This window comes from Myotis yumanensis, unplaced genomic scaffold (assembly GCF_028538775.1).
Source record: "Myotis yumanensis isolate MYYU_CA2020_CCGP unplaced genomic scaffold, mMyoYum1.0.hap1 SCAF_1, whole genome shotgun sequence".
Classification (NCBI taxonomy): Eukaryota; Metazoa; Chordata; class Mammalia; order Chiroptera; family Vespertilionidae; genus Myotis; species Myotis yumanensis.
The window spans coordinates 141,160,248-141,174,829 of record NW_027223752.1 but is presented as its reverse complement, the minus strand read 5'-3'; the positions used below and the strand labels follow the sequence as shown (position 1 = coordinate 141,174,829).

The 14,582-nt window shown below is 41.0% G+C and overlaps 1 protein-coding gene across 1 annotated transcript in view; it reads right to left on the bottom strand.

Moving 5' to 3' along the window:
* Positions 1–14,582, bottom strand: part of TMEM236 (transmembrane protein 236) — a 40,371-nt gene continuing 25,789 nt past the window's right edge. Inside the window, exon 4 of the mRNA XM_070408071.1 lies at positions 1–1,012. Coding sequence (XP_070264172.1) covers positions 420–1,012 — 593 coding nt within the window. The 3' untranslated portion in view covers positions 1–419. The remainder of the gene's footprint in view (positions 1,013–14,582) is intronic.

The following is a 14,582-nucleotide window of genomic DNA, read 5'->3' as shown; positions in this document are numbered from 1 at the left end:
GTGTATTTTCTAGAAATTAATTTTAATTCCTGCAGTGATATTTAATATAATATGATTAATTAAATAAGAAAAATCTCACTCTTGAACTTAGTGGGGAAACATGTTCTCATTTGGTTTACAGGCTTTATTGAAGAGTGTTTTAAGAGAGGTGCAGTACACAAAACTAACTAAAATTAACTACTATTTTCTAGAGATGCAGGGGAGTCAACTTATAAGGACATAAATTTACTTAAATTTAGCACCATTTATACACATTTAAAAAACCTGATGGTACCATTTTAAAAAAAAAAAATAGCTTATTTTCTACGATCTAGTTTCATGTCTTTATATAGTGCAAAAACATATACCCCAGAAAAGAATAAGATTACACATGTGTCCACATGCATAATAAAGAGGCTTGACTATATTACAATTTCTTTTTAAAATGAAGACAATTCAAAGGAGGAGAAAATCCTGAACTTGGTTAAGTAATTGAAGTAACCGTAAGAGAGAGTCACCAGCACGTTTTTACAGAGACCCAGCACGGGCGTGATAGTCCCCAGGTCGATGATTAAGGCAAGTCTGACAAAAATGAAGGGTAAATCCTGGAGCAGGACGCCCAGGGAGTTCAGCAGGGGGTTCTGGGGCGTGAATATAATGCGAAGGAGCGAGATGAAACTGAACAGATAGACCGGGTAGAGCCAGGCTGACTTGTACACAGCTTGGTGGCCGGCCACACGCACCATCTCGATGGTGTCAGACCAGAGCACAAAGCTCCACAGGAAAATCTCCGCGCGAGCGTCCCGCCGGGACATGGCTCTCAGGACTGGGGACTGGAAGTCGAGCTCCTGGGCTCCGGCCTCTGCAGGGGCCGGGCTCTGCGCTGTGGCTGCCGGGGCCGGGGCTGGGGCCGGGGCCGTGGTCCTCGGGGCTGGCTGGGGAGGCGCAGGGGTTCCTTCATTTGGCCTCTCTTGATCCGTCACGGTTTTTATGCGTTGCAACGTGGTGGCACGGATGCGCGTAACTTCGTTACCTGCAACATGTTTATATTACTTATTTTAAATTTTAAAGTTTATGTAACTTGAAACATTTTTATTTTTAAAATTGGAAAATAAAATTATAAGTATTCTCTTACTTGATTGAGGTCTGTTTTACACATCGAATTTCAAGATAGCAATGGGCCGCATATGGAAAAAAATAGGCAAAATTCATGTCCTTGGATCCTGGCTGTGGATCCTAAGTCATGTTTACCATTTCACAGCAAGAGCCATTATTGGTGACTAAGCTAAGCATTTTCACATCTTCTCTCAGTAAATCCTCAGGGAAGTTGAGAGCTAGAGATCACTGTCCCATTTTCCCATTTTATAAACACGGAAGGGGGGTGGGGGAGAGGTAGAATAACACCTACATTCAATTACACAGTAATGAGTGAGCAGAGCTGGAATCCACACCCAGACTTGTCGGACCCCAACTGACAAACTCTTAACTTTATGGCGGCTATTACCTACCTAGAGGCCACATATCATGTGCTAACTATAAACACACAGATATCATAAAAGCAGAGGAATCTAGCTAAGTGGTGGAATCAAAGTACAATGGTCCAGTCTAGTCATTTAATAAGAGGCCCACAGAATTCTCTACAACCCACATCTTCAGGCTCGGAGTTTGGTGCTATTTAACCATGAGCAAGTCTTAGTGATGGGTGACATTCTGAATCCAAGATTTTTAAACCTATATTCTCTGGGCTGTTCTTTACATCCCCATGAATATTTTGAAACTAATACAACATAATATTGAATGCAAACTGTAATTACAAAAGAAACTTTTAAAAAAAGATTTTAAACCTGTTTTCCCCCAAAGTTTTTGAACATTGGTTAGACTAAAAGCATCTTATTTGTGGCCACAGACTATGCCTGGTCAACATACCAGTCATCTAAATGAGTAGGGCATTTTCTCATCAACATTACATTGTGTGTGTGTGTGTGTGTGTGTGTGCGCGCGCGCGGCGCGCAGCGCGCTGCGCGCGCGCGCACATGCGCATGTGCACATCTCTCTGTGTTCACGTGGGTGTTGAGGTTGGGGGATTATGAAGAGATCCTCAAATCTCAAGACTTACTAACAATGTTGATGGCATGGTTTTTATACATGAAAAAGGTATAGCAGGTTATTTTTTAAGCATTTATCCACTTAAGCGTCATTTTTGTTGCTGAGAATTTATCAGGCCTTAACAAAGTTTACTCTGAATATTCTGAGCTTCCATATTACTTGATAAAATAAAATTTAAAGGGAGTCATTAGATTGAATATCTATAAAAGTTAAAGAAACAAAATCAATAAAAATATGTTGAAATATATTGAGCTAAAGTAAAACATTTTAAATTATTGTGATTAAAGATTAATAAAATGTTTGATTACTGTATTTAGGTACTGTTTAAATGACAAATAAATCTGTTTTCTTTTTATACTATTAACTATTTAAATTTTTTAACTGTGGGTTGAGTATATTTATGAACCAAAAAGATAATCTAAATTATTGATGAAATATTACTTACTTCTGGTATGAATCATTCATAAATAAATGCAGGATCCATGACCCTTAGAAACTTCTTTACCAACCTTCACTGTCACCATAGCATGAATGAGTATCATTTTAATAAATAATACTCAAGTAAGAAAGAAAATTATATACTAATTATATAATTATATACTAATTATATACTAATTTGAGGCCTGGTGCACAAAATTCATACACTTAAGGGGTGGTCCCTCGGCCCAGCCTGCGCCCTTTTGCAGTCTGGGACCCTTCAGGGGATGTCTGCCTGCTGGTTTAGGCCCATTCCCTGGGTCTAATCCGGCAGTCAGACATCTTTCTCGCAGTCCGGGACTCTCATAGTCTGGGACCCCTCACTCCTTACTGCCTGCCTGCTGCGCTCACCAGCCGTGAGCGGTGCTCCCCCTGTGGGAGCACACTGACCACTAGGGGGCAGCTCCTGCATTGAGCATCTGCCCCCTAGTGGTCAGTGCACATTATAGCAACCAGTCATTCAGCCATTTGGTTGATTTGCATATTAGGGTTTTATTATACTAGTATAGGATTATTATTTTAATGTTCATAAAATCATCCCTTTTTAAAATCAGATGCCCACTGGCATACAGCTCTCATTTTACAAAAAAGATATCAATATAAAAAATGTTTCTTAGGGTATGTCATGTCCTAGAGAACTCTCCTTCACCTCTCTTAGAAGATAAAGCTGTTTGAGGAAAAGCCAAATTCCTTTTTCAACACGTGGAAGACTATGTATAATTTGGGCTTTGGAAGATGATTGCCAATTCAGCATTGTTTCAACACCAGGAAGTGGCCATCTAAGAAGTGACACATTAACACTTTTAAACAGTCAGTAAGAATCTGAATATCTGTAGATGTGAGCTGTTGGATGCACAATGAATTCTTAGCCAGAGTTCACTCTTAATGAAATGCTAAAGCCCCAACCCATGTATGTTTGGTGACATCTGAGCCTGGAGCTTCCTGTCTCTCCACAGCTCCATAGAGGCCAGTTTAGGTTTGGGGACACAGGGACTCTCTGTCCTCTTTCCAAGTGAGAAGCACTAGAGTTATTAGCTGGAAAGCTTTCCCGGCCTCACAGAGGCTATGATAAAGTTGAACAAGTCAAGAAATCACTTGGTCATTAGAATGGACCAGCAAATTTACCCCCAGGCAATGTAAACTTCCATGTATTTAATACTATTCTCCTTGGCTCCATGATTAGTTTCCCTCTGAATTACTATTTTTTTTAAAATTTCCACTTACAGCTGGAATTCATTGTATGATTATTGTTAGCTGTTAGTGTTCTGTTTGGGTAATGCAATGTTGCTTTGTGCAAAACCCATAGAAGACATCAGCATGAAGAAAGAGATCCACTCGCCCCCTTAGAGGTTCACACTGCCCAGTGAAAACTAAAAACAGCAGCCATTCTGTGTAGTTCCTCACACAGGGTGCCAGTTCACAAAACAACTTTGTGCCTTCACTCTGCAAGCTAAATAATTAAGGAAATGTAATTTTGAGACAACAGATACATGTTTAAGAAGGAAACTCATACCTATTTTACTCTATTATTTCTTTAAAAGAGTTATTTCTCTCTAACTTGTTTCCCAGAAGTTTTAGATGGCTTACAGGGGAAATACAAGCACAAGATAACAAGTAAGTAGTGAGGAATTTTCTAGAGTGAGTATGTATTCTTCTTGTAAAAATAAAAAAAGGAGCCCTAGCTAGTTTGCCCAGTGGTTAGAGCGTCATCCTGCAGACTGAAGGGTCTCAGGTTCAAATCCAGTCAAGGGCATGTGCTTTGGTTGCAGGCTTGATCCCTGGCCCCAGTCAGGGCATGTGCAGAAGTACAGGAGGCAATCAATCAATGTGTCTCTCTCACATAGCTGTTTCTCTCTCAGTCTCTCCCCCCACCTTCCACTCTCTCTAAAAATCAATGGAAAAAAATATCCTCAGGTTAGGATTAACACACACACACACACACACGAATAAAAGAGAAGAATCACAAGGAAAAATACCTAAAATCAAGACAGAAATGAAGCTGATACTAAGAAGGCCGTGTTTAGGCTCGCATCTGATATGAGCAGACAGATTGCAGAGTGCTGCAGCAAGCTCAGGCTGGGCATTGATAATGATGTAGCAAGCAATGTGGAAACAGTCCCTGCCTCCACCACTCTGTCTCCTGTGATCACGTTGATAAACTCAGCATAAATTGTGGCAGGACTTTAAAAGGGAGGTCGGTTCTGTGATGAGACACTATCACAGGGGGTCTGAATTAGACAGGGTGTCAGAAGGCTCACCTGAGAAGCGACAGTCAAGCAGAGACATGAAGAATAAGTAGGAATGAATTGGGTGAAGAATTGAGAAAGGAACTTTTCAGGCAGTAGGAAGAGCTTATGTAAATATCTTTCACATAGAATGATTGAATGAGAGTTTGGAGAGGGGCTGGAGCAGCACAGAGGAGCTAATATTTAAGTTTTCTATATACCAACACTGTTCTAAGCCCTTTCTATGCATTAATTCTCTTAATCTTTATGAAAACTCTATGATGTAGATACTATATTTTCCCATCTTAAAGATCAGTAAACTGAGGCATGGCGAGATTAACAATTGTTTCCAAGGTCACAAAACTGGCAAGTAGAGAGACCGGACTGTGAACCTCAAACATTTAACTACTTGACCACACTGGCTGTGGCTGAGTCAGATTTTGTAGACCCTTAAGGCCATGATAAAGTTTTTGTATTTTATTGTAAGCTCCATGGAGAGCCACTGAAGATGAGGAGAACAGAAGTAAGGGGAGCCAGGGAAGCCATGGTGACATCAGCAAAGAGGCTCTTGAGGTAGCCGAGGGAGTTGATAAGAAATTGTTACTCAGTTCATAACAACTAGAAGATCAAATTATAGAATTACTCAGAAAAATTCTGGCTATTTTTTAAATATATTTTATTGATTTTTTACAGAGAGGGAGAGAGATAGAGAGTTAGAAACATCAATGAGAGAGAAACATCGATCAGCCGCCTCCTGCACATCTCCCACCGGGGATGTGCCCGCAACCCAGGTACATGCCCTTGACTGGAATCGAACCTGGGACCTTTCAGTCCACAGGCCGACGCTCTATCCACTGAGCCAAACCGGTTTCAGCTCTGGCTATTTTTTATTAAAAGTGGCCCATATCCATTTTTTTCTGAGAGGAAAATGTTCCAGAGAAAGTTAAATGCTAATGATTTAGACATAAGGGGAAAATTCTACAAATCAGGGCTTTCTTTCTGTCTAGAGTAGTGGTTCTCAACCTGTGGGCCGCGACCCCTTTGGGGGTCGAATGACCCTTTCACAGGGGTCGCCTAAGACCATCAGAAAACACATATAGCATATCAGATATTTACATTATGATTCATAACAGTAGCAAAATTATAGTTATGAAGTAGCAACGAAAATAATTTTATGGTTGGGGTCACCACAACATGAGGAACTGTATTAAAGGGTCGTGGCATTAGGAAGGTTGAGAACCACTGGTCTAGAGAGACAGTTGTTTACTAGTAAGTATTGACCAAACACTGCTGCTTGTGTTCAAAATTAGAGGCAAGTGTTCACCAATCCTATATAATAAAAGCTTAATATGCTAAGTGTCTGACCCTTCGATTGTTTGACCAGTCGCTATGACATGCACTGACCACCAGGGGGCAGATGCTTTGACCTGTAAGTTAGCTTGCTGCTGGGGTCCGGCCAATTGGGACTGGGCAAGAGAAGCCAGACATGCCCTGGAGCCATCCTGCAGTCCCTCCCTGGGCCAGCTGGCCCCAAATGGGACTGAATGAGACGGCCCCAATAGGAACTGAGCAAGAGGGGCTGGACATGCCCTGGAGCCCTCTCACAGTCCCTCCCTGGCCCTGATCGTGCACCAGTGGGGTCTCTCGGCCTTGCCTATGCCCTCTCGCAATCCGGGACCTTCGGGGGATGTCAGAGAGCCAGTTTTGGCCCAATCCCCGCAGGCCAGGCTGAGGGACCCCACTGGTGAATGAATCTGCGCACTGGGCCTCTAGTAAATAATCCTATATAATAAAACCCAATATGCAAATTGACTGAACAGCAGAACGACTGGTCGCTATGATGCGCACTGACCACCAGGGGGCAGATGCTCAACTCATGAGCTGTCCCCTGGTGGTCAGTGTGCTCCTGTGGGAGCACTGCTCAGCCAGAAGCCAGGCTCATGGCTGGCGTGGTGGCAGGAGTGTCTCCTGCCTCTGAGGCAGCACTAAGGACCTCTCGGGGGATGTCTGCCTGCCAGCTTAGGCCCACTCCCACAGGCCCCTAAGCCAGCAGGCGGACATCCCCCGAAGGGTCCCAGACTGCAAGAGGGCGCAGGCTGGGCTGAGGGACTCCCCACCCCCCACTCCCCTGTGCACAAATGTCGTGTACCAGGCCTCTGGTAAATAATAATAATGATGAATTCAAGACAAATATTCAACCCATCATCTGTTCTGGAACAGCCCATGGGCATACATAGAGTTGTGGTGACTTTAAGGAAGGCATTACATTGTTATCCAGTAAATTTACAAGCCCTAAGACCCACTTTCAGTTCCCTGCAGGCACTGCATCAATCTGACAATAAATAAATGTATCATTTCTGGATTCTAGGCAATGTGAAATTGTAGGCTCATCTAACCATGGACAAGAATTGCTAAAAACTGACAGTGCTGTAGATTTTTAAATATTCCATTTTTGAAGATTGAGAAAATTTTCTAATCTAAATTTTTGATCTTCACTTTTTCATGTGGGATATTCTGATGTTCTCCTTAGTTGATATGTGTTTAGATTAGAGAATGTGATTTGATTTACAATATATAAATAGAAAAATTATTTTTCTATATTCATATCAATATATTATAATAGATACCATAATTCATAATTGTGTTAATTATGCTAATTGATATAATAATCATTAATAAGAAATATAATATGTATTTTTATATAGTATGATATATAGTATGATATTGAGTATATTTAGATGAAACATAAACAGTAAGGTCAAATGTTGAAAAGCATATATTTCCAAATATAAATAACTCTAGACTTTGAAATGGTTTGCAATGCCTCTGCTAGTTAAGTGCTTAGATCAGTGATGGCGAACCTATGACACGTGTGTCAGAGGTGACACGTGAACTCATTTTTTTGGTTGATTTTTCTTTGTTAGATGGCATTTAAATATATAAAATAAATATCAAAAATATAAGTCTTTGTTTTACTATGGTTGCAAATATCAAAAAATTTCTATATGTGACACGGCACCAGAGTTAAGTTAGGGTTTTTCAAAATGCTGACATGCCGAGCTCAAAAGGTTCGCCATCACTGGCTTAGATCAAGCATGTCAAACTCACGGTTGCATGTGACACGCAATGAATATTTTTGCGGCCCAGCCAATATAACGGTATGTAAGAAACATTTTAATAAAATTTTGTAACTTAATTTTTACAATATCCTGTTATATATAATTATTAATAATGAACTACAACGTTCGATAATGACTGGTTACTATAATCATGTTGCATTCATTTCCTTTATGCACAGGTGCACCATTTCTCTCCACTAATACTAGCAGTGGATATTTTAGCAGCTGATTGCCACGTCATTAGTCTTGTACTGACTTGTCTGGTGTGCGCAACAGGAAATATTTCGCTTTCGGAGAACAAGAAAAATAGGTTTATTTGTGTTACGCTTATTAATTTGTGCAGTTATCCAGTGTCTGGTAAGTTAATGTTCAAGAAAAAATATTGATTTTTATTAAAATGTCCCATTATTTTATGTTAACGATTACTCCTTTATTTCAGCCCTTTGTAATCAGCATGTCTCTATCGAAATAAACTACGTTTCTAAGAAAATTGAAGCTTTGGGGGTTTTTTTGTGGCTCGCATAAGCTTAAACCTTGTTTATTTGGCCCATGTTAGCCTTTGAGTCTGACATGCCTGGCTTAGATACACACCAAAGCCTGAACCCAAGCTGAGCGGCAAAGACAGACACTTGGGAATGAGTGAATCCGCTGCCTTCACTGCACTTCCCTCAGCTTGTGCATATGTGTTCGTGTGCTGTATTGATGTATTACTCTGCCCACGAGACCGTGAGCTGGTCTCACTCGCCCTGGTACTTGCAGCACCTGACAGAGTGCCTGGCATGGGACAGATTCTTCATAAAGATTTGCTGAATAAAAGATGCAGAAATAACTGCTCTGGAGTCTATTGGCAGGAGGGCGCAATGGACATCCTGGGGGGTTGGGGAATCTGCACTAAAGCAAGTAAGCTAAAGCATAAGAACCAATTGTAGCCCTGGCTGGTTTGGCTCAGTGGATAGAGCGTCGGCCTGCGGACTGAAGGGTCCCAGGTTTGATTCCGGTCAAGGGCATGTACCTTGGTTGCAAGCACATCCCCATTAAGAGGTGTGCAGGAGGCAGCTGATCGATGTTTCTCTCTCATCGATGTTTCTAACTCTCTATCCCTCTCCCTTCCTCTCTGTAAAAAATCAATAAAATATAAAAAAAAGAACCAATTGTAGGTGTATAAAGTGTCTAACCACTATGCTCTGAAAAGAAAGAACAATCTTCCCTCTAGGAATGCTGAACTCATAGAAACAGAGATAGAGTGGTGGTTACCAGGGACTGGGGGTGGGAGAAAGGGGGAAATGTTGATCAAAGGGTACAAACTTCCAGTTATAAACTGAATAAGTTTTGAAGACCTAAGTACAACATGGTGACTAGAGTTAAGAAAACTGTTACATACTTGCAACTTGCTAAGAGAGTAGATCTGAAATGTTCTCACCACAAAAAAAGAAGGAATGGTAATTATGTGAGGTGCTGGATATGTTAACTGACCCTACTGTGGTAATCATTTCACAATATAGAAGTGTAGCATATCATCACATTGTCATTATAACATGAAACTTATACAATGTTATCTTTCAATGAATCTGAAAAAACAATAAAGCATAAAACCAGGCCAAATAGCAAAAGCTATGCCCCCATCCTCACCCCCCAAGCCAACAGGAAGGACTTTTGAGACTCCGACGGCCTCTGGCCTGGGCCCCGGGCGGAGCCCTTTAACGAAGCCCGTAGAAGCCCTGGCTGGTTTGGCTCAGTGGATAGAGCATCGGCCTGCAGATTGAAGGGTTCCAGGTTCGATTCTAGTCAAGGGCACATGCCTGGGTTGTGGGCTCAGTCCCCAGTGTGGGACGTGCAGGAGGCAGCCAATCAATGATTCTCTTTTATCATTGATGTTTCTATCTCTCTCTCCCTCTCCCTTCCTCTCTGAAAATCAATAAAAAATATATTTTAAAAAATATAAAAATAAAGAAGCCCATAGGACCGATTCAGTTAAGGAGCCCTGGAGGATGTGAGGAGCTCCTGGCAGGGCAGCCTGGGGACCTGCGTAGGTCAGACGTAACATGGCTCTGGGCCCGGGAGGGCATGCCTGTGCGGTGTGGCACTTGCACAGCCCAGCAGGACTTGGGCTGACACCAACGGGAGACGACACCGACAGCCGCAGCCGTGGTTCAAGGCATTTCAAAGGCTTCCCAGACACGGGCTGCGTCAGCAGTCAGCGATCAGGCGACAAAAGTGCCAGAGTGTGATTCTGAGGAGACAGCACTTATGAGTTCATAGGAAGCAGCCTTCGAAAACCCCATCACACCCAGGGGACTTGGGGCCCTCAAATAGCACTTGGCAGCAGAGTCTGAGCAAAACGGTGCTCCTCTCCATAGGACCCCACTATGCATACACGCAGCACGTAGACAAAAGGACCAAGGGTGTGCACATTGCGCCGGCCATCCGTTCAGCAACCGGTTACACTCGCTTCCATCCTAGACAAGAAAATCTAGATTCTGAAAATCAATGACCTATGCTTTTCATTTCAAACTGGGGCCATAAAATTTTGTGGGTTAATAATGATATGAAGAACACGGCTTGATGTTATAAAGTACGCATGCTACCTTCATGTTTCCCTGTTTCTAAAGTCTCCCTTAAATATTTATTTTGCAACTCTCAAGAATCTGACACTACATCCTAAAATTGTTCAATTTTTTTCCAAATGCCAAATCGTTAAAATCATGTAAAACCTCTGATTTGAGAACCCCGGATGCTCTATGTCTTTTGGGATCATTGCAATATAGTTTCCTGCCCAATCCACACTGACCTATCCTGACAGCTGTACCTCACTGAGATGTGTAACTCAGAAAGTCTACCCTTCTCTCACTCCCGTCTGGGAAGTGGCTATTTCCTGAGAAGGGGGTAAAAATCCTAGAACTGACACAGATTCCTGAAACTTCCCTCTTCTGAATAGCTAAGGGAGGATATGAAAGGAAATACTCCCCCTCCTTGGCATGTCCCTGAACACAGTGTTCCTCATACGTACTCTCTAAACACATTGCAAAACACATTATTGAAACCCAGCTCACACACTGGGCTCATATTGTATAATAAGCTTTTCTTAAAAAGAAGCAAAGGGGAACTCAAAATGCTCTTCATTTTCTCCAGAGAAAATCAGCATCCTTTTTTTTTTTTTTTTTCCCTTTTACCTTCTGTGGAATCTCTCACATTCTATTTGGAGGTGTGATGAGTTCCATTTCAAGGAAACCTGGAAAGCAGGTCCCTTTAACAATCTAGATGTGTTCTCTCTGCTTTTAACTTGCTATTCATCTCAGTTCCTCCTACTTCCTATGATCAAGGGTTCTCACTCAGGGTGGACATCAGAATTGCTTGTGGACCTTTTAAAAAGTTACAGATGCCAGGCCTTAAAACCCTAAGGTCCAATTCTGGTCAAAGGCCCGGATTGGGGGCTCTGATCCCCAGTAGGGGGCACACAGGAGGCAGCCGATTAATGACTCTCTCTCATCATTGATGTTTCTAGCTCTCTCTTCTTCTCCCTTCCTCTCTGAAATCAATAAAAAAATATAAAATAATTTTAAAAAAATAGAAACAACCCCTCTGGTGGTTCTGGTGGGTACCTTGTGGGTAAGAAACTCCTGCATATATTTTAATAGGTGGTGGTTGATTCACTGGAAATAGCTCAGACGTTCAATAAAAATCATCATTGCCATTCATTTAAGAAATTATGTTTTGGTAAATTAATAACAAGATAAAATAACTCAGAAATAGACCCTTTTCTTTCTTCCATTCCTGCTCTAAAAACTCCCAACTGGGATCAGTCCTACAGTCAATGCCCGGATTTCTGAGTATCATTGAAGAAAAATCACAGAATCTGGATTGGACCCAGGACAAAATCCTGCTTCCCGCCCTCCTCTGTACCCTTATCGGTGTTCGTCTATGCATCTCACTGTCCCTGACCGACTCTGTCTCCCTTCCCCACAGCGGTCACTCCAAACCGTGCCCATGCTATTGCAGATTCTCTCCTGTTCACACATCACCATGGTTTTCAGCAGATAACCTGTCTTCTATTTCACAAAGATATCGGGGGGTTATCAGGTATAAACTGCCCCTGTTTCTTTCTACTCATCCACTCCAATCACACTGCACAACTGCCTAGTTCTCACACACTTCCCCAAATCATGATTTAATTATCTGGGGTGCCATCTAGAAATAAAAAGAATTTAAAGCCCTTTTCAGTGGTTCTCAACCTTCTGGCCCTTTAAATACAGTTTCTCATGTTGTGACCCAACCATAAAATTGTTTTCGTTGCTACTTCATAACTGTAATGTTGCTACTGTTATGAATCGTAATGTAAATATCTGATATGCAGGATGGTCTTAGGCGACCCCTGTGAAAGGGTCGTTCGTCCGCCAAAGGGGTCGAGACCCACAGGTTGAGAACTGCTGCTTTAGGTGATTATAATCTGCAGCCCAAATTGAGAACAACTGCTCTCTTTAAAAAATTTTTTATTGATTCCAAAGAGGAAGGGAGAGGGAGAGGGAGTGGAAAAGAGAGGCAGAAACATCAATGATGAGAGAGAATCATCCAATCACCTGCCTCCTGCATGCCTCCTCCTGGGAATTGAGACTGCAACCTGGGCATGTGCCCTGACCAGGAATGGAACCTTGACCTCCTGATTCATGACATTCAACCACCAGCCAGATCTTAATGTGAGATATGTCAGAACTCAATGAGGTTTTCTTTTTAAAAATCTACATATGTCCAAGTCCCATCACCAGAGATTCTAATTCAATTCATCTGTTGTGACTATGATTGGCATTGACATATATTTGTTGTTGATGTTAATCCTCACCCAAGGATATATTTTTTTAGAGAAAGTGAAAGGGAGAGGGAAAGACAGAGAGAGAGAAACATTGATTGGTTGCCTGCAACCAAGGTACGTGCCCTTAACTGGAATCGAACCCGAGACCCTTCAGTCCATGGGCCAACACTCTATCCACTGAGCCAAACCGGCTAGGGTGGCATTAATAATTTTAAAGCACTCTATTAAGTGCTTTTTATATGGTAGAAATTATCAGGAAAAATGGACAGAAATACAATAAAGACAGATATCTAAAAACTTTGCTAGATCAAATAAATAAATATACTGATGATCATGTCTAATTTATTAGTTGCCTGTAAATTAATAAGTTCCTACCCTACAGAGAATCCAACCTCTTCATTAAATATTTAAGTATAAAATATTTTTGAGAAATACCTATCCTTCTTAAACTATTTCAAAAAATTCAAAAGGCGGAAAGACTCTCAAACTCATTTTACAAGACCAGCATTATTCCAAAACCAAATAAAGATACCACAAAGAAAGAAAATTATAGGACAATATCCCTAATGAACATAGATGCTAAGATCTTCAACAAAATATTAGCAAACTAGATCCAGCAATACATTAAAAAGGTCATACACGATGACCAAGTAGGATTTATTCTGGGGTACAAGGTTGGTATAATATCCACAAATCAATAAATGTGACACAAAACAGAAACAAAAGAAAGGATAAAAACCACATGATCATATCAACAGATGCAGAAAAAGCATTTTATAAAATCCAGCACCCATTTATTATTTTAAAAAACTCTCAGCAAAGTAAGAATAGAGTGAACATATCTTAACATAATAAAGACTTTATATGACAAACCCACCGCCAACATTGTACTCAACAAGCAAAAATTGCAAGTATTTCCCTTAAGATCAGGAACAAGACAGAGATGTCAACTTTCACCACTTTCCTCAACATAGTACTGGAAGTTCTAGCCACAGTTATTAAAGAAGAAAAAAATAAAAGGTATACAAAGTGGAAAGAAAGATGTAAAAATGTCCTGATTTGCATTTGACAAGAGACTGTATGTAGAGAACACTAATGATTCCACCAATAAACCACTAGAACTGGTCAATAATGTAAAGTAGGAGGATATAAAATAAATATCCAGAAATGAGTTGCATTTTTACACACCAATAATGAACCACCAGAAGGGAAAGTAAGAAAACAATCCTATTTACAATTGCATCAAAAAAATAAAATACCTAGGAATAAATTTAAGCAAGGATGTAAAAGATCTGTATTTGGAAAATTGCAAGACACTGAAGAAAGAAACTGAAGAAGATACCAATAAGTAAAGGTATAGACTGTGATCATGGATAGGAATAATTAACATCATTAAAATGTCCATACTGCCCAGCCAGGGTGGTTCAGTTGGCTGAGCACCAGAAGATTGCTGGTTCAATTCCCAGTCAGGCCATGTACCTGGGTTGAGGGTTTGATCCCAGCCAGGGAGTATGCAAAAGGCAACCAATTGATGATCAATGTCTCTCTCTCTCTCTCTCTCTCTCTCTCTCTCTCTCTCTCTCTCTCCCTCTTTCAAAGCATGTCCTTGGGTGAGGATTATGAAATGTCCATACTACCCAAAGCAATATGTAGATTCAACAATTCCTATCAAGATAGCAATGGTGTATTTCATTGACCTAGAACAAGTACTCCAAAAATTTATATGGAACCACAAAAGATCCTGAATAGCAACAGCAATCTTGAAAAAGAAGAACAAAACTGGAGGAATCATACTACCTGATATCAGACTATACTAAAAGGCCATAGTAATCAAAACAGCATGGTACTGGCATAAAAACAGACCTAGATCAA